The sequence below is a fragment of the Ruditapes philippinarum genome, unplaced genomic scaffold (assembly GCF_026571515.1).
Source record: "Ruditapes philippinarum isolate M1 unplaced genomic scaffold, ASM2657151v2 ctg1116_1_1_1_1, whole genome shotgun sequence".
NCBI classification, from domain to species: domain Eukaryota; kingdom Metazoa; phylum Mollusca; class Bivalvia; order Venerida; family Veneridae; genus Ruditapes; species Ruditapes philippinarum.
In genome coordinates, this window is record NW_026866607.1 from 105,370 (window position 1) to 126,147 (window position 20,778).

General features: G+C 32.5%; 1 protein-coding gene across 1 annotated transcript; it reads right to left on the minus strand.

Annotated features, from left to right (window-relative positions):
- Positions 1 to 2,349: 2,349 nt before the first annotated feature.
- Positions 2,350 to 15,222, minus strand: LOC132733034 (uncharacterized). The gene is made up of 7 exons (XM_060719610.1): positions 15,066 to 15,222; positions 10,418 to 10,571; positions 9,459 to 9,613; positions 5,805 to 5,928; positions 3,997 to 4,133; positions 3,621 to 3,714; positions 2,350 to 3,254 (listed from the first exon to the last, which is right to left on the minus strand). Exons 1-7 carry the CDS (start codon positions 15,106 to 15,108, stop codon positions 3,071 to 3,073), a joined length of 891 nt encoding a protein of 296 aa, XP_060575593.1. The 5' UTR covers positions 15,109 to 15,222; the 3' UTR covers positions 2,350 to 3,070.
- Between the last annotated feature and the right edge of the window lie 5,556 nt (positions 15,223 to 20,778).

Sequence of the window (20,778 nt, forward strand, 5' to 3'; positions counted from 1 at the left end):
ATAACTAGTAGAGTTGGACATCGAAACTTTTGTTTCAATTAAAGTTTTCACCATATAGTGTACAAATATCAGGTAAAATATTGATAACAATCCGTAATTCTGGTATACAACTGAGCTTGAATTAATTTCATCTAACTATTTTGAAGTGCTATGATCTGTTCTATTTTGTTTTGTTCATATAAATATATACTTCACAGAAGAAGGTTATTCAGTAATTAACAATTTCAGTAAGCATGAAAAATCAAATAAAACAAAAGTCAACACTCACATATTTGTTTGTATGAACACATTAGTTTACATGCGTTTAGATTATGTAAACTGTTCAATTTTAATGCCATCTTTTATAATTCCAAATCGAATGTCATTGTATTAAACAAAATAAATGTTCTTTTAATGTATTTTTTCCATGTGTATACATGAAATATGATTATTATATAATTGATATATGATATATTATTAACAAAAATATATGACCTGTCAAAGGCGTTCCCGGGGGTTGTGCAATTCTTTACAATGGCAGGGAAGAAAATTTAAACTAGCACTTTATTAACCCACGTCTTTAATTACAGAGAATCATTAACACTTATTTTTTCACTCAGAAGGCAAACGTTATACTGAAAGCAACCGCTTTACACACGGCCATATAATTATAACGAATTCATTACAAAGCAAATTAGTCGTATTTGAGGAAATCTATAATTTCTGAATGGCAAGAACTTTTTGTATCGCACGATAATCAAATGAAAAGCCCGGTAACCAAAAACTATAGGTACTTCTATAAGTAAATTATGTGAAATTGACGGAATGGAAAAAATGAACACGTGGAATGTCTTTGCATACATGTATCTGAAAGTTCTTTAAGATTTCATGTCTTTTAATATGACTATTGTTTTAATTAATTAATTTTTCTTTCTTATCCTTTTTTATTGAAATTTCAAAGGGTATGACTATTTATACAAGTATATTATATAAACCTAATATTGAAAACTTCTCACTACCAAATAATCTTGTATAAATATTTAAAAAAAAACAAAAAACAAAAAAACCTGCAACACTCGAGAGTTTATTTAATATGTTCATGCTAAGTTTTTTAATTAATTGACTGACTATAGTTTAGCAAATTAATCACTTTTATGTGTAAGGTATCAAATAGCGTGTCATGTTTGGTTTGAGCATACGTAAATTTGGGTTTTTGACTTTCTGAAGGGAAGGTTGGGATAAACATGGTTCTGGTGTTATAGTGACAGGATCCAGCAGAAGGTTATATTCTGATAAATTAAATGCCTTAAATACAGGTCCAAAGGCAATTTATTGATGAAAACTCACTCCAATATAATTTCACATTTTATTTTTATTTGATATTTTATAAAAAAATATATAATTATGCATTTATAAAATCTGTAATTTAAAACGCTCATTTGAATTTGCCACGGCGGGCGTGGCACAATGACGTTATATTACGTCACTTCCTTTGTTTTGTCAGACTGTATGTATAATATAATAAATGCTGCTGAAGAAGGCCGAAAGGCCAAAAGCTACGGCAAATTCAAATTAGCGTTTTACATTTTATACATTTGTATATATATTCATTTTGCAACTAAAACAAATTAATTTCCATGAACAAATTTAAAGCCGGATAATTGTAAATGCCTGCACAGTATTTATTAGTGTTATAAGGCTATAAGCGATACATTGATAAATCAAACAGACTTTTTGTTGAAAAATACAATATATTGTTCCCGGGTAATAAATAACCCTTTATGCAATTTGTAACATATTTCCCGAAAACTGTAACTAGCACCAATAAATGTATTTGAGGAATCAGTCATACATTTAAGATACTGCATCTACATGTACCAATATCACGTGTAGATTCGACAAATCTCGTCGTTTATCGTACCTTGTCATATGGACGCACTATTTTGGCACGGAAAAGGACGAAATATGACGAATTTTCACGGTCATATTATTAATGAATTAGCTAGATCAAGTCTCTCTGACTCGGTATTGTGAGTCATCATAAAGACTGTATATATTTACAGGTACAAAAAATGTTACAATTTCGTTACTTGCTGTATCAATAAATATAAAAGAAGTCGTATGCAAACATGTAAACAATTTTATCGTTTGTCTATGAAAAAAATAATGTTATCAGTTCGTTTGTTGTTTTTGTTTCTTCTTTGCTTTTGTTGTTTTATTTTTATCTATAAAATATATGTTTTTAATAACATTGTCCGATTATTCAAAACGTATTATAAGGTTGTTGCAAATGGCGTCAACATATTGATACAGCACTGCAACGATTCGTAAACAAAGGGCAACAACTCCGAGATTTTCGTATTTCTTTAAATGCACGCATTCATTCCCTTGTTTCGAATAATGCATGAAAAAATGATGACTATATTCAAATCAATATTATATACAAATAAGAATTTAAAATCATAAACTGTTACAATATATTATATGAATATAGAAAAGATATGATATGCTATGCTATGAACATCTTTGGTGGTTTGTATGTAAGCAATAAAATTTAAACTATTCGGGAACATTTTTATGTTGGCTGTTTATTAAGATTATAACACGTTGCTGTCTAATTTGTAAAATTACATATCAGATGGAAGCAATATTAATTTCTATAAAGAATATCAAACGTGAAATTTAACGAACCCTACGTGCTGTTTTTCGCCGTATCTATATCACGTTACGTCATTCAAATGCTTATAAAGGCATATAACCAATGCAAACAAGTGTTTTTTGTTGTTTTTCAATCCTTGCATATGATCTGTAACAGTGTTATAGTTGGCGTTATAAAATAAAAAAAAAACTATCAACGTCGCTGCTGATTACTTAACAAAATGTCTTGAAATATCTCAGAAAAAATACTGCTCTTTCAAGGTGCATGTATTGTAATGTAAGTTTAAGCTATCTTCTGTTTGAACAAAACACTGATACTATGAAGGTTTTTCATCTTGAACGACTAACAAAAATTATGAAACAAACAATAACCAAAGATGTGCATAACATGCACTTTAGATCACACTTAAACATTACATATCTAAATATTTTCTTAGTAAAGAAGCACTGTAAAAAGCGCGCCAAGCAGAAGAACGCTGATGGACGCTACAGCAGACGACACGCCATTGCACGCATCTGTACTGAATGTATCCTTGCCGTTCTTTTCCATGTTCACTGCCAACATGTACCAAACTGAACCTTTACCACACTCAAATTTTGCCGCACAATCTCTTCTCCTGGAGTAAACAAATACATATACAAAATAGTTTTTACATCATGGGGAGTAAAACCTGGACCATGTATTGGTTTTTCTCTTTCTTCTTCTTTTTTTTTGTCTCTCGCAGATCACAAAAAACTCACGTGGTATAGACACCGTGATAACGTATATCCATGTGTTCACACAATAATTTCCAAAAAGAAACAAACAAAAGGGGGAAAAAAAGATAAACAGTGCATATTATCATGTTGTTTTTTTTGTTGTTCACTAAGCCCTATTACACGTACTACTTGTGTCACGAGTGAAGATTATTCTCCTTTTTTTTCGAAAGTTTTTAACCCAAGTTATAGGCTTAGACAAAAGTTTCCAGAATAGATTTACTTACTCGCAAGCGCGATCCTCACCCGATTTGTCTGCCTCCATAATACAGTTTTTGAAAGTGTCCGTCTTGGACTGCTCCACAGCACATGTGAAATTTGCTGTGAAAATTTAATTATATATCAGATTCAATAATTCAACTTTATAATAAATCTCTGCTTTTAATGATCATGAAACATGCAAGAATTCTAACGTGTTTAAGCTGTCTAAATCTAATGTATTATATTCATCGTAGTTTTCTTCGTATCAGATTTACATTACTGGAGACAACACCTTAACATATATAATGTACCATGTGATCGTTTGAGCCATATATTGACACACGCTATGTATCTAAATAACTTTATAAAGTACATACAATAAAATGAAAAAAATATATTTACCGTTATTCAGTTTACTGCATTCATTTTCAACAAAGTTTTGCATAAGTTTGACGTTGTTATCATTCAGTAATTCAGCATATTTCCAAACCTGCGGACACATCCCGATGTCCTTTGACACAGTACGAACAGCCCCTTTGCTGTAAAAAATCAACACAATAAATACAAACTACATGTATATGAAAAAGTAACAAGATATTTTTTGTTCAGAGAAACCATTTTTACATTGTCTCTTCTATCTGCATTAGACACGTACGTGACATTAGACACGTGACATTAGACACGTGACATCAAACTTCCAGTCATATATTTGAAACTTATGATCCTATAGCTAATGAGATATCTATATTAGATCTAAAAACACTAAAGTTATGGTGTTTCCATACTTTTAGAAGGGATGTAACAGATGACACTCCATCTGCTGAACTTTTTTCTGAACTCCGCTGGATGACCTTTTCACAGAGGGTTGTTTTTCAAAAAGCTATTATGATGTTTAAAATAATGAATAATCAGGCGCCTTCCTATTTATTGAATAATTTCATTTTATCGTCAGATGTTCATACTCGCATTTTGCGTTCATCATCTGATTTTCAACTTTATACCCCTAGACCAAATACTGAACAATTTCGTAAGTCTTTTGTTTATTCTGGATCTTGTATTTGGAACGGCCTTCCTGATTATATTAAGTCTGCTACATCTGTGAACCATTTTAAAACCTTATACTTGAGGTATTATCACACATTGATGTATACAAATTGATAATCTCCTGTATGTTTTTACATTTATGTATTTTAATAGTTTGAATATGTTAAATTTATATTGTTCCTTGTTGAGGGCCTCATGGAAGATTGATATGTTTGTTCAAATGAGTTCTCTCGTTAAATAAAGTCTTTATTATTATTATTATTATTATTATTATTATTATTATTATTATTATTATTATAATGTCTCTGCTATTTAACACATATGAATATTGTATGTAAAACAGAATTGAGTGCACCATCGGAATACAATATTGTGTTTCAGTATACCAGAAAATAATAAAATGACATACTAGAATAACTGAGATATGTTTAGATAAAATATACATTATGTATTTGTATAACAGATTCTGAGGTATACTAAAATGGCATACTTGTATTATAGACACATATTAAAATAGCAAACACGTATAATATACAGATATTTAAATGATAATCTAGAAAAACACTAAAATGTTGTTTAGCATAACAGAAACATAGCTATGACATAATTGAATAACAGAAATTAAATATAATTGAATGACATACAAGTGTAAAGAAATATGGTCAAGTGATAAACTTGTAATATAAAAACATACTTAAATGATATACTTGTTAACAATGACATACTTTTGTATAGAAACATAATAAACTTGCGTACTTGTGTATAACAAAACCATACTAAAATTCAATACTTGTGTAACACAATTGTACTTATATAACATACTTATATAACAGAAACATTCTCAAATAACATACATAAATGACCTTTAAATTTTCAACATTTTATTAAACTACCTACATCACTGCCTATACTTCATCAGTATTTAAGAGTATCTGCGGCCGATTGGAAAAAAAGACAATGACTTCAAACCTCTCGACACAATGGGTTCGAATCTCTCCTTTTCATGTGATGAAGCTTTAGATCTACCTAACGGCAGGTCGAAGGTTCTAATCGGGTGCCCCTCGTGCTTAAAATCATTCACAAGATGGTACAAGAGGTATCCTCACACCAATAAAGCAGAAAAATCACATTATCATTGCAAGTGTGACTATAAATAAACTACTTACGCGGTGTCATCTGAACACAAAGCTGAAACTTGTATGAAAGGATATTTAGCTCCCGTCGGGCTGCTTCTTAACGTATTTGTGAACATGTTCATTGCGTTTGCCATTATAAGGGCTTGTTTACATCCTTGAGAATAGAAAATGAACTCAAAGTTTATGTTCATATTGTAACATTTAAAGTAAAAAAAAATAGCCTGTTTACATTCTCTTAAAATGTGTATGTCTCTTCGCCTCTAAAGATTGGCATTTATGGACATAATTGACCTAATCATAAATATTCAGATTAAAGCTGAGAACAAACTACACAGGAAAAATGCACCACATGTTAAACGTATGTGAAACACTTGTATTAGAAACATATGGTGTGTCAAGAAAGATACCCCGTATGTTTTACATACGGTGCAGACACATGTTTTTCATATGTTTTTCATTGTTTATCCAAGAAACGCACACTCTATGTTATATATATGGTAAAGACTTATGTTTGTCACATATGGATACTCATTAATATTCATGTTTTTCATTGCAAATGGTTTATTTTGTTCCAGAGAGATTGCTTGCACTTGATAATTCATAAGAATTTAGTGTTCAACATAATTTGCCGACAAATGAAATCGCTCCAATTTTCAGAAAATGCCCTTCTGTATCGTAAAGACTACGGAATGCCGTTAGGGCCATTGCCTATGAATGTGTTGATCTGAAACGCGATAGTCGATAGTACGATGGTGAAAACGCGAAATCACGAAACTACGATGGTGAAAATGCGAAAGCACGATGATGAAAACGCGAAAGTACGATGATGAAAACGCGATTGTACGATACTACGATGATGAAAGCGCGATAAACTATCGTGTTTTCACCATCGTACTGTCGCGTTTTCACCATCGTAGTTTCGTGATTTCGCGTTTTCATCATCGTACTGTCGTGTTTTCATCATCGTACTATCGCGTTTTCACCATCGTACTATCGCGTTTTCACCATTGTACTATCGCGTTTTCATCATCGTACTGTCGTGTTTTCATCATCGTACTTTCGCGTTTTCACCATCGTACTGTCGTGATTTCATCATCGTACTTTCGCGTTTTCATCATCGTACTATCGCGTTTTCACCATCGTAGTTTCGTGATTTCGTGTTTTCACCATCGTACTATCGACTATCGCGTTTCAGATTAACACATTCATAGGCGATGGCCCTAACGGCATTCCGGAATGCCGTTAGGGCCATCGCCTATGAATGGTTTGATATGAAACGCGATACTCGACAGTACGATGATGAAAACACGAAATCACGAAACTACGATGGTGAAAACGCAACAGTACGATGGTGAAAACACGATAGTTTATCGCGTTTTCATCATCGTTGTATTCTACTGTCGCGATTTCATCATCGTAATATCGCGTTTTCATCATCGTGCTTTCGCGTTTTCACCATCGTAGTTTCGTGATTTCGCGTTTTCACCATCGTACTATCGACTATCGCGTTTCAGATCAACACATTCATAGGCGATGGCCCAAACGGCATTCCGTAAAAGACAGGCAAATTATGTCGTTTATTTATTAAGTCGAACACTAAGTCTTAATAATAAAGAGTTTGAAACGAAGTGCGCATGTGTAAACTGAATGTAGTAGCTCCGCCTTGTAAGGGAGACGTGTCATTGGTAAACTTCTAAGCGAGAACGTGGTGATTCAATTAATCAACTACCACTTTAAATGTCGGAATCGTTTTGTTAATAATTCCATGGAGAAAATACAGACAAACACAAAAATTTTGGTCATTTGAACTAACATACAGTATACATAAATCACAAATGAAGGACGATTATTATTTGAACATTGATCAATTAATGGACACAGGCACATGAAGCTCCTTTTACGGGTTATTTCATTATATTTCACATGGAAGTGTCCTAAAACCCTCAGCGACAAATTATACAGAAAACGGGCTAACGTTGAAATAACAAAAATCATTCACATACATTAAATTATTCAGAAAATTGTAAGATTGAAGAAATTCAGTGGTACAGTATAAACACAATGTAAATAATGTGCACTCTGTCACTACCAGCCTTTCCTTTACTTTTTATACATGACTATATGTTATATATAATTATATTGAATGACGTAACTGATAGATGAAATGTCTTCCTTAAACTCCACCCATTGTATTGTAAACAACTTTCTATTCCAGCTTGGCCAAATATGAGGTTGAAAACTAAGTAAGTTATTCTTTCCTAAGTGAACTTTTTAACAAGTAAGAACACAGTCACTTCCTAGCGGTCGCTTCGTTTTGGGTTTTTAATTGTTAAAAAAAAACACTTAATAAACACTAGAATTATTTAAAGGAAGAGAAATTCATGAATAAAAATGAGTGACAGACTATTCTCCCCCTAACCTGTTCCTCACCCTGACGATTCTCTCACAAACCGTTTCCTTCCCTGCATGTTCTCCGCCAAATTTAAAATATGCACAGTTGTCCCTCCAATAAGATATTTATCATTTATTTATTTTCATTTTTTTGTATAAAGGTATTTTATTGTTATTATTTTCTAACATGATAAAAAGTATTGGAAGTGAAGACAACTTTTCCCCCATAGATTAACTACGTTTACAAATTGCACATAGATACATAAACCAAGAATCTTTTAAGAATTTATGTACATTCATGTAGAATCTAATAGATATTGTTCAAAGTGCAAATCTTGCAGAATATATGATTCATATATTTATCGTATGAAAAACACATGAAAGTTCACATATGTTTAACATATAAAAACTTATTCATATGAAACACATGTGATATGGTTCTGTTAAACATAAAAATTATGTTATTTTACATATGAAAAACATATGTACTTGAACACATGTTTTTCAAAACATATGAAACACATTTTTTTTACATATGGAAAACATATGGTGTACCAAATATACAATAAACATGTGGTGCATTTTTACCTGAGCTATAGTTGACGAAATTAGTAAAAGTCATGTTTATTGTTAAATTATTGTTTTGTTTGTTTTGTATCATTTACATGTGATAACAATCATGTCAACTTCAAACGACCCATTTAATCTATGCCAGCTATAGGTTAACAATTTGTAAACATATTCGATAAACAGAAACTTCATTTTAGACATGTACCTAAAGTCTTATATTTTAAGTCAAACTAGAGCCATCATGGCCCTGCACCGTTCAATTGAGAGACATTGCTAGCTCAAACATTATGGTAGTACTCTGGCCTTATATGGAATATTAAACATACCTTCGGTATACAAAAGCGATGTAGATGAAATACAATAGCAGTTTTTGTAGTATAGTATAGCATGAGCTTAAAGGTATATGAGTCGTGGATAAGCTGAAACTCAAAATCCCCGTTATTGTTCATAAATATATAACGAGACATTAAGGATATTGTAATCAATAACTTTGGTAGAATCGCAAGTTGTGGTGAAACGATTGCAATCTTTCACAATATGTAACACGCAGCTGAAAGCTTAAAAAACTAAACTAATACAAAAAAATCACTTAGAACAGAAAGTCCAATAACTGAAATAAATTTAACAAAAATGCAAAGTTAAATACTCTTCAGAACAAGTGAAATTGTATGGCAAAAATTAGCATGTGAGAACAAAGTTTAATGTGAAATAACATTAATTTACCACAAAAATTATCGACGCTAGAAAAACGTTCAAACATGTCCTTGAATGTTAAACCACCAAGGTTAATAGTCGTCAAGTTTGTAGTTTCAATGAGTGCACGACATTGACCAACCAGTGTTTCAATATCTTTAATTTTTTTGTAGGCCCCATCTGTCCTGAAATAATATATGAGCCGCGTCACGACAAAACCAACGTAATGCGTTTGCGACCAGCATGGATCCAGACCAGTCTGCTTACCGCGCATACTGATCAGGATCCATGCTGTTCGCTTACAAGCCTTATTACAAGTAGAGAAACTGATAGCGAGAGCATGGATCTTGATCAAACTGCGCGAATGCGCAGGCTGGTCTGGATCCATGTTGGTCGCAAACGCACTATGTTGGTTTTTTCGTGACGCGGCTCATTTATAATAACATACTATAAAAAATATTGAATATTGAATATTGAATACAGATCTATTGAAACTGTACCCTATAATTAAACATGTATGGAATATAAAAAAAAACACTTATATATTCTTTCCTCAAATTCTTTCATGTACTTTGCATATTTATTTCTTTATTCATCCTATGTACAATGCATAAAATAAGTGTTAATTATATAAGAGAGGAGAAGATTTGAAATGGTAACAAGACTCTTGAGTTGGCCGTTTTAGGCAAATTATCTAAGATTTTGTTCTACTGTCGAATTCAAGAGCAGATAACTCAAAATTAACCATACGAATACATTATGTTTTATTCCGGATTATCTTATTTCATGCAAAGTTGTAATAATTCTACCCATCAGACAATTTGCTTCAAAAATGATGCATACTGAATGAAGATGTCTAGGGAACTGTAGAAAAATCTGTCGCAATGAACAGGAAATAAGATAATAAATTCAAATGTGAAATCTAATTAGATGTTAAAAAAAGAAGGCAATGATTTGGTGTCGTTCAACCTCATCGCCAAGTCACTTACTCTGAAGTATTACAGACAGCTGTCAAAATTTGCGAGGCTTGGCTATTCATGATTGATGCTAGATCTTGTCCTAACCCGTCCACTAGATTATTTACTTCAGTTTTTTTACTTTCAGTGTCACAGGCATGGTTATCAGCAACAACTTGGTTTAAACCTATAAATAGACATAGGAAAACAACAATAAAACACGGAAGAATGCTGTAATATGTTATACAGGATCATCTATACATCAATCTTAAGCTAGAAAGTGTTTTAAACATCTTGGCCAAACCTTAAGGATAGGCTTACTTTGTCGTATCTTGGACTTGGGCTTGACGATAACTTGATGCGCGTACTTGACGTGTCCTTGATGTGAAATGGACTTGTACTTAGTTTGACTGGAGTTTGCTAGGCAAGAATCCTCCGAGGTACAGAAGTTTCATTCGGTCTTGCCCAGCGAAATTCACAAGAGATGAAGTTTAAAATCAATTTATTGTGTGTTTGTTGTTGTTTGCTTCTACTGCTATATTGTTATTTTCACATCACACCGGTAATGTGGCGTCATGCCCAGCTTAGCTGAAAGAGAAAGACTTCTAGTGTCCCTTTGGGCATTATTTCAGTCACATATCGGCATCTGAGTAGAATAATAAAACCTAACATGAAAGACATCAATGTTCCTGACAGGTTCGAACCCACTGCAGTGAGGCGTAGGGGATTTTAAGACGACCACATAGGGAGTCAAAGGCAATTCTCATAAATCGTTGAGGTACTATTTCATGTAATTATTTCACCAAGTACCAGCACTCATCACATAATATCAAACGTAAAAGCATTTCCGTTTCATTGGGTTTATAAAATTAAAGTAACTTAACTTGTTTTGATTTAATTTTAGATAATCATAATCGTTTTAAAGTTTTCCTAATAAAGATAGTTAGCGAAGTGCAACAGAAGATTGTAATAAAATAAGTCAGCGCAATGGAGCGAAATTCGCTAACCCAATGCAACATGAAAGTGTGGGTGTAAGTCACGTGCGGGTGTCATTAAAAACAAAACACCCTCATATTAAGAAAAAAATACTTTTTTTTCTTCTTTCATTCTTTCTTACTTTAAGATATTAAGGCACTAATGGTAGACTAAGTTGAAATATGGGGCTACTGTACCCGGTCTATACAGCTGCCTATAGTTTGTCATTAAACTTATTGTGCTATTAAAGAATCCATCCGTGTCCATATTTGATTTATTGCAAAATCTTACGAAACCCTTTGAGCGTATCAAAAATGCAGCTGTAATAAAACACACTCATTTGCATGCATTAAGTGTATGAGATGACATCTAAAATAAACTCCGTGTTTTTTCAGCCTATGACTAATGCATAAACGATACAAATTCCCTCTCAATGCGAGCATATGCAGATCGCAAGGGACACGTCGCGTACATAAAATTTTACTTACATATATATCCTTGTTTATTTTCATAAGACTGTACTCATAGTTTTAATAAACCTGCAGTTTACCATAAATATAGTATTGCATGGCCGTGCATATATTTTGACGTCATTCGCGTTATACAATTATAGTGTAAAGACGCGCTAAATGTTAGCTCTTTTCTGCAATTGACGTGGACTATATGTTTAATAATTACTTTAATTTATTTCTTCCCCTCACATTTTCTTTTTGAAAACATAGAAAGCGTAAAATAAATAAATTAGAATTTACTAGTTCGCAAAATGACCATAATTATGGGATTGTTAAGCCCTGCGGTTGGAAAAAAACATGCTGTCTTTGGGCATACCGGGCTCCGATCACACATACCCATCTGTCGGCAATTATTTAATTAAGTGTCCGTGAACAGTATCTTGTTTAACATATAACTTGCCTATATATGATGTAACTTGCCTATATATGAAATAACTTGCCTATATAACATATAACTTGCCTATATAACATATAACTTGCCTATATAACATATAACTTGTCTATATAACATATAACTTGCCTATATATGATATAATTTGCATATATATCATATAACTTGTCTATATAACATATAACTTGCCTATATATGATATAATTTGCATATATATCATATAACTTGCCTATATATCATATAACTTGCACATATATCACGGTGAAGTAGTTCGTTCGTTTGAGATTGGACTCATTTCATGATACATGTGTGAGATTCTGTGAACGTTACCATATACATAAAGTTGCATCTGTCACATATGTGTAAATGTAATAATAACATATGCATATATACAAGTCTATACTGGATCAATTGTTTACAAACTGAAATAGGACAATCTGACATAGAAAATACATTTATAGACAGTTATTCACACTCTTCTATGTACAAATGTAATATACAAATGTTTATTGATTTTATTACAGCAGTGCTATTTTACATCATAAATTATATGGTCTTTTTTTCACTAAGATTCACGACAGCATAACAAACTCCTCACTTGGCAGAATTGTAATCACTGCCTTCACAGACGTCACATGATGATGAAAGTCACATGACGTAACGTCGAAATTCGAATGTAAATATCGACCGTTACATAGAAAATCTGACGTCATTTTTCTTTTTCTGTTTTATTTTTAACTTTTTATACCTACGTCCATTATATTTTATCAAAAAATTATCAAAATTATACAAAATAATGAAAAATAAATTAAAAAGCTAAAAAGTATAAATATCCAAATATTGATATTTCAATGTTTGTGATGGCAGAGATCTCTGTACTGATAAGGGGAGATCACTGCGTAGGAGATTGACAGCATAACTGTAACCGTCCGATTGTTCGTCTTTTTCATATAAAAGATTGAGAGAAAAAAAAACTAGTATTCATTATTTCATCCACATTCGTGGTCAGTTAACCTTAACTTGCCTTATTTTTAAAAATGAACATTTTCAGCTTGCATTATTGTTATTTTTCTTTGAAATTTGTATTATTTATTATGATCGTGTAAGTCGACCATTATAGAATAGTTCCTGGCCAGATTACCCGGTTGTGCAGTCTGATATGACTTTATACAGGCTAATTTTTTTGGTTTCAGCAGGTTATAAGTGTTAAGTTGCCGGCTTTTCTTTTCGTCTTTAATCACATACCCGTGCCGATTTTGCCACTCCGTAAAAACGGTATTGCACTGCCGTGCATATATTTTGACGTGACGTCATTTGCGTTATACAAACATAGCGTAAAAGACGCGCTAAATGTTGGCGTTACACTATAGGCGCGTCAATGAAAATGACTCTTTTTCACTTTAAACCCTCTTTCTTTTGGATAAGTGATAAAAAGAATATTATACTTAAGGACAATGAAAACGCACGGTCGGGATAATTGCATTTTTACAAGGAAAATATATTTCTTTTAAAAAAAATTTCACTGTTTCATAAAACCGAATGCATTCCGGTCGTTTAGATACCAAAGTTATGAAAAATGATTGCATTTTAAAGAAGTTATTGCATAATAAAGACAGTACCCAAAAAATCAAAAGTAACACTTTTGGCTAATTGTGATAAGATTACAACAGAAAACGGATTGAACCAATTCATGGTTACTTTATGACATGATCTTTTTTAACTGTTTTTTATTTACTTGTTTTTCACACCTTTCTAGAAATGTTAGACACAAATGAGCAATTAAAATCTTTATGAAAATGAATATTAAACTATGCCAATGGTCAGTTTTAGAAATCGTAAAAGCTCACATTAGAAATTGCATATACATGTCCACACTTTTCCTCTATAAAAGTTGCTAAATTTCAAACACTACTAAAGACTTGCTAGCAAATTGTATGCAATGGTTCTACAAAGAAATAATCGCTTGGTAGATTTAGAACAGATTCAGACTTTCGCACTACACTACCGGCCGAATGGCGTCAGATTCCACAGGCGACTATCCGCACCGTAAGGTCTATGAGGCGACGATGTACATCTGTAAGAGACGCTGATGGAGGACATTGTCTAAGGATCCCCCGACGGTGACATTACGAAAAGACATTTATGAGTGACTTTTTGAATTTTCATTTTGGTTTTTGCCTTTGTTAAGTTTGCATTACTGTGATGAAAAAGTGTGATTTTGAGATTTTCACCTTAGGTTCTTCGATTTACTGGTGTACATTTGATTTTAAACATTTTGAATTATTTTCAATTGTTAAGTTTGCGTTTTGTATTAAAGTTATGATATATATCTAATGGAGTCGCTAGTGTTTTGTTTTCATGTAATATAATGCATATAGAGCGAGCGTGCGTTTTCATTGTCCTTAAGTATATATTCGTGTAATTTCAATACTGCATTTATTGAACTAACCAGAGGCTCGCATAATATAACTTTATTCAACTCGTTTAATAAATTCAGTATTGAATTTACACTCATTCAATATCATCTATATATGGCTTTATTCTTTCAGTAACGATTATATAACTATAAGCCTGAGATAGCCTACCATTAGAATATTAAAGAATTATCTTGTTATTATGTTTTTTATGTCCATTGTACATAATGTATTATGTGATAAACGTACGTGTGATATAATTTTCATGTACTATATCCACAATTAGTGAAAGTACTGAACGCGAAAAGAGTAAAAATGATGCAAATTGTGAATTTAAATTTAGTTTTACGAAAAAAAACAACAAAAAACAAAAAAACAAACAAACTTACACAAAATAGCCACGGATGCAACAGCTAGCCTAAACATCCTCATGAATATCTAATTGTCTGTATATCCTGTCACTGTATATGTTACCCTCCCGAAAGTGATGCTGGTTTAAGGTAGAAAGGCGTTTCGCTACAAAATTTACGGTCTCCTTATTTTAAAGCTACCCTCTCATAGTTAAATGCAAATTTTGTTTATATAACTTTAAGTTGCATTGACTATGCGTCTATATGTTGAGGCAACTTTTCCATAATTTTCAATCAAAGCGATGATCGTGCATGTGTAAGCGGCAGCTAGGTGTTCAAAGTGTTCTGGAATAACAGGATTGATATATAAAAAATTGCAGTTGTGTGGAGCACATGGAGCACATAAGTAATAACCTATTTCGTTCATCAATAGATATATTTTTCAATTTTCAGGGTTGCAAGCCCGTATGACATTTGGACAACGTGTACAGCTGATTAAAAAAAAAATAAATCGGATTCAGTTTTGCATCTTGTTATTTTTTAATAATACTGATTGGAAGACCCTGATTACATGTACCTTTTTGTAAATATCTCCTTTATTGTTTTATGTAATGGATTTTGTTTAAATTAATAGCGTAAATGCCGACAACGAAAGACTTTCCCCGCTTGTGTGCTGTGTCTCTATTTTTCGAACTGATTCATTTTATTCATCCAAACAATCTTCTAGTCTGAAAACATTTTTAAAAATCAGACAATTATCAATAAAAAATAAGATCTGAAGAGGTGCTACTTTAAGCATTTTCCGCCATAAAGTCTCACTGATTCGTCACCCTGGGCTAGTGTTTTAGATAATAACAAATAATTAACCTGCTGCATCGATCGTTCATTTATAAGAAAGAATATTTTCTACGTTTCCTTTCCCTTAGGCATTAGCTTGGGCGATATTCAACCAAGTCTGCACTTTCGCCATTTGATTAAAAATAAGACACATGTTACCCCAGGCCGCAAGGTTAAAAACCTTTTTTTCTGAGTTCTGTCTCAAACTTCATGATTTTCATTGGTCAGTGGTCATTCTTTGGCAATTTCTGACCAATTAAATGCCTGAGATCTGAGTTTGAGCTATGAGAATTTCTTTATAACCTCGGACCCAGGTCAATGATCGACGGAGTCGCTTTAACATTACAACGCCTCAGTGAAGAAAAGTAAGACTAATAGCGGTGTGAAAAATCCATAAAAGTTTATGCGCTGAGTAAAGTTTTTTTTCAAAGTTAACTTGATACATTTATTTTTACTTGTAGTCTGGATTTAATGATGTGGTTTGTCTGTCATATAATCTTATGTTACATATATATTGTTACAAAAAAACAGAACATACACACTTAAGGATAAGGCTATATAGTAAAGCTAAACTTCACCAAAGCAACACGAAATTGCAACATTTTAACGTGTCTTATTTTTCTAAAAGGAGAGGTCACTAGAGTGTACTACTTTCTGTTTTCTAATGTTATGTCAGGAAGCAATGCAGATAGCTTAGTTCTACTCAGTCTGAAATAATGTACAATGTTAGGCACTTTAGGCATTTTTATTCAGTATGGACATAAGACCATTACGGAGTCGGTATGACATTACACATGTTCTTGTTTTTTTTCTCAGTTCTGATAAATCCGGTACAAGACAGTGTTAACCAATGAACTTTCTATATTTGAACAGTCATGTTTCAACTGAAATCATTATCGGACTCAGTCTTATCAATTTAACATCGTTTCCCTATCCCGAGATCAACACAACTACAAAATGTACATTTGTATATTACACCCCATATAGCCCCGTTTTCATATAGATCAAATGCATAGCGTACCTGACATAACCTTGTTTTCATTTTCAGGTTCAAAATATCTATATCAAATGTATATCGTACTCCAGTTAGCCCAATTTTCATTTTCAGGGTCAATTCTTTATATCAATTCCTTATATTATACTTGAAGTAACAAAGTTCTGTCAAAATATCAATCATGAGAATAAAAGAGCCTACGTTTATTAATAAATGATGGTGAGAACAAACTGATTCTATTTTACTTTTACACAGCTGCAAATCTTAATAATATGTCAGACTCAGCAAATGCCTCGTCCAATATAAGATTGACAGTCGTGTACGAGTCCATTATTTATAATTCAATATTGAACTCAGTGTTCAATTATGTTTTTAATTGTTGTATAAGAAAATGAACACGCAATTTGAGTCGCACAAGTACAGAAAGTTCGGTACATGTATTTATTTGCAGGTTACCCTAGTTTAACAACATACATAGATACTGTTCTGTGTGGTCAGCCATGCAGAGAGATATAATAAGATAATTTATAAACGTTTAAATTTTAAATTAAATTCATGCTTTAAATATCTATTCATACAGTATCTCTGTAGATATATTTTTGTCTTCCTGATGTGTATCATATTTCAATGAACAGTTTATTTTTAAACCTGTTGCTAGTCTCTATGAATCATGCGTGCGCATCCTCAAAATTCTGATACCACGAACACTTGTTCAACCGGTATTTTGAACAAAAACGAGTCATGTAGAACAATAAGAATTTATTCGAATAAAATTTCTTTTGCAAAGAAGATGTCCTTACTTCTAGTTTTAATATTTCAAATGCCTTGACACAAATCTTCCCTTTCTCGTCAGTATTTCGCGTTGAATGCGCTTTGGATTCTGCGTACATCCGGCGTTGAAATGTTACAGAAATTGTCGATTAAACTGAAAGTTTCAAACAAATGGAAGTAAGTTTATTGTAGAATCTATTTCATAAATCTATTTTCAATCTTTGTTCTTTTTCCTTTGTACGAAAAATGTATTAAAACGAACTATTTACAGGAAATAGACATTATGGTACTGCGTACAATCTAAAAAAATCAAGATACTGGGTACACTGTTTTGTGTTATTGATTCTGCCTTCACTTCCTTCGAAACAGTTTTTTGTTTGTTTGTTTCATTTTATGCCTTTTCCCAACAGTATTTCAGTCATATAGGCGGGTAGTTTCCTAACCATCGTGCCTGGAGAGTTACACCAGTACTAGACTACCTTCCTCCGTGCTAAACTACCAAAGCATCTCCCGGGGATCGAACCCACGCCAGAGAGGTAACTGGATTAGAAGTCATCGACTCTAACCCCTCGACTACAGAGTCGGTCTTCGAAGCACTCTAAGTTCATAATTTAAGTTCATAATTTGATCAAATTGATAACACTGGCGACAGATAATTAAAATAAGATAAGATTCAAATTCATATACGAAGCGTCATTCCTCTGAGCGCAAGTTTGAATGTCATTTTGAAAATGAGAACAGAAAGAGAAATATTGCTCACAAGTTTCGTATTAACGATCTCTTATTTAGGAGTGTGACAGAGCTTTAATATGCTCTAGCAAACCTTCGTGCATATATAATTTATCAAAATAAACTGTATTCTAAACTAAAAGTTAACTTTCACATTACATCAAGTTGTTAGGAAGTTCGAAATTAATATCATTCTGCGTAGGGCAAAAGCAATAAAGAAAGAATATATTATTTCAGTAATCAACAACTTTATAAACAACTTGATGTAATGTGAAAGATTAACCATATGATAGTTTAGAATAGTTTATTTTGATAAATAATCGTTATAGATGCACAAAAGTTTGCTAGTGCATAATAAAAGCATTGAATTCCCAAATAATTGCCGTGAATACAAAATTTATGGGCAATATTTTTCTTACCATTCTAATTTCTATTCATATGTGTATATAAAGGTCACATGCCGATGTCGCTGGAGAAGGATTTGCTTTGTATTCGGCATACAATTATTTTCTTTATTTACGCAAAAGGAAATCGGTATAAAAGAGTAAACAAATTTAATGAAGAAAATTAAACTGAAATCTTTTTTGAGGATGTACATTTTAAACATTTAAAGGGAGCAAACTTTATATCACAGAATTTGAATCTTATATTTTATATATTAATTACATGTATTTATCTAATTATTCATTTATTATTATTATTATTATTATTATTATTATTATTATTATTATTATTATAATTCTTGATTATCAGTGTTATCCATCGAGAAAGAGAAGAAGGTAGAATCAAATAACACATAACTGTGTAGCAGTATCTGGTTTTTATTTGTTTGGGTCGTCAGACCAAACAAATAATGGTAGCGAAATTTCAGACTAATGCTGTTAATTGCAAATGCCGAAAGTAGTCCGCTTTTTTGAAGCGGTTACTTCCCTTTATATGTAACACTAAGGCCGAAAAATTCAGGGGAGATCACTGCGCAAATAACACATAACAGGCATTAATTTTCAAGCAAAATAATTCCCGAATGGTCGAAGATTTCTAATATTGTTTTATTCTTTATAGATATACATGCTTAAAGTAAGCGCCATGATTATTTACACAAGTTTTAAACAACAGTTAGCGTCGTTACAAACCCTAATTTTTAATAATATGGTTTTCTTCAGGCCGTTAACAAAATAAAGTTATCGTGGCCGAGGGGTTTGCGCGCTCGCTTAGGAAGCCAGAGGTCTGGAGTACAAATCCCAGTTAATGCAATTAATTTTTTTCCCAATTTGTTCAAGTCAAATAAACTTTGGATTGAATATCAGTGTTGCAATTAGTATTATCGCCAATTTACTACAATTAAAACGCTGGAAAGCATTGGTGGCACTATACAAAAACAAATTGTTTTATAATTTCACAAACTTCACCTTTCTGACATTCTGTGACCCAAACAAATTCAGCGCCTTCTGTGCTTTGATTTTAGAGTGTACGCAGTATCATAAATTCTATTTCCTGTAAATAGTTCGTTTAAAGACATTTTCGTACAAAGGGAAAAGAACAAAGATTGAAAATATATTTATATATAGATTCAACAATAAACTAACTTCCGTGTGTCTGAAACTTTCAGTTTAATCGACAATTTCTCAATTTCTGTAACATTTCAACGCTTGTGTACGCAGAATCCAGACTCCAAATAACATTCAACGCGAAATACTGTCGAGAAAGGGAAGACTTGTGTCAAGGCATTTGAAACATTAAAACTAGAAAAAAAGAAAATTGTTTTGTCCAAACAAGAGGGCCATCATCTCACCTGTATATAGGCCCCTGGAGCAGGGCCAGTTTAAACCCAAGGGCTTTTATTTGAACAAACTTTAGACACCCATTAGAAGATGCTTCTTGATGTTAAGTTTTTACTACACACATATAATGAAAAACAATGACCTCTGCCCTCACCCATCCCATCCCCCGGCAGGGCCAATTTTTACCCAAGGGCTTTTTTTTAACAAACTTGGTAGACACCCATAAGAAGATGTTTCATGCTAAACATCTAAGCTCTAGCTCATTGAGTAGATTTTTTAAGTTTTCACTATACACATATAGTTAAAAACAATGACACCCCTGGGGCATGGCCAGTTTTGACCCAAGGGATTTTATTTGAACAAACTTTGTAGACACTTACCAGAAGATGTTTCATGCTTAATATCTAAACTCTAGCTATTTGGGTTTTTTTTCAAAGAAGACGTTTAAGTTTTTGCTATGCACATATAAGGAAAATCAATGACCCCCGGGCGGGGCCAGTTTTGACCCCATGGCTTTTATTTGAACAAACTTGGTAGACACTCACTAGAAGATGTTTCATGTCAAAATCTAAGCTCTAGCTCTTTCGGTTTTTTAAAAGAAGATATTTAAAGTTTTTTCTTTCGGTTGCCATGGCAACCA

What these genes read in the sequence shown, in the direction of transcription:
- LOC132733034 (XM_060719610.1), bottom strand. Translation starts at nt 15,108, where the DNA reads ATGAGGATGTTTAGGCTAGCTGTTGCATCCGTGGCTATTTTGT. An exon ending in ATGCAGTAAACTGAATAACG is followed by an intron (nt 3,715 to 3,996) that starts GTAAATATATTT and finishes AAATTTTCACAG; the next exon opens with CAAATTTCACATGTGCTGTG. An exon ending in GGTGAGGATCGCGCTTGCGA is followed by an intron (nt 3,255 to 3,620) that starts GTAAGTAAATCT and finishes TGTTTACTCCAG; the next exon opens with GAGAAGAGATTGTGCGGCAA.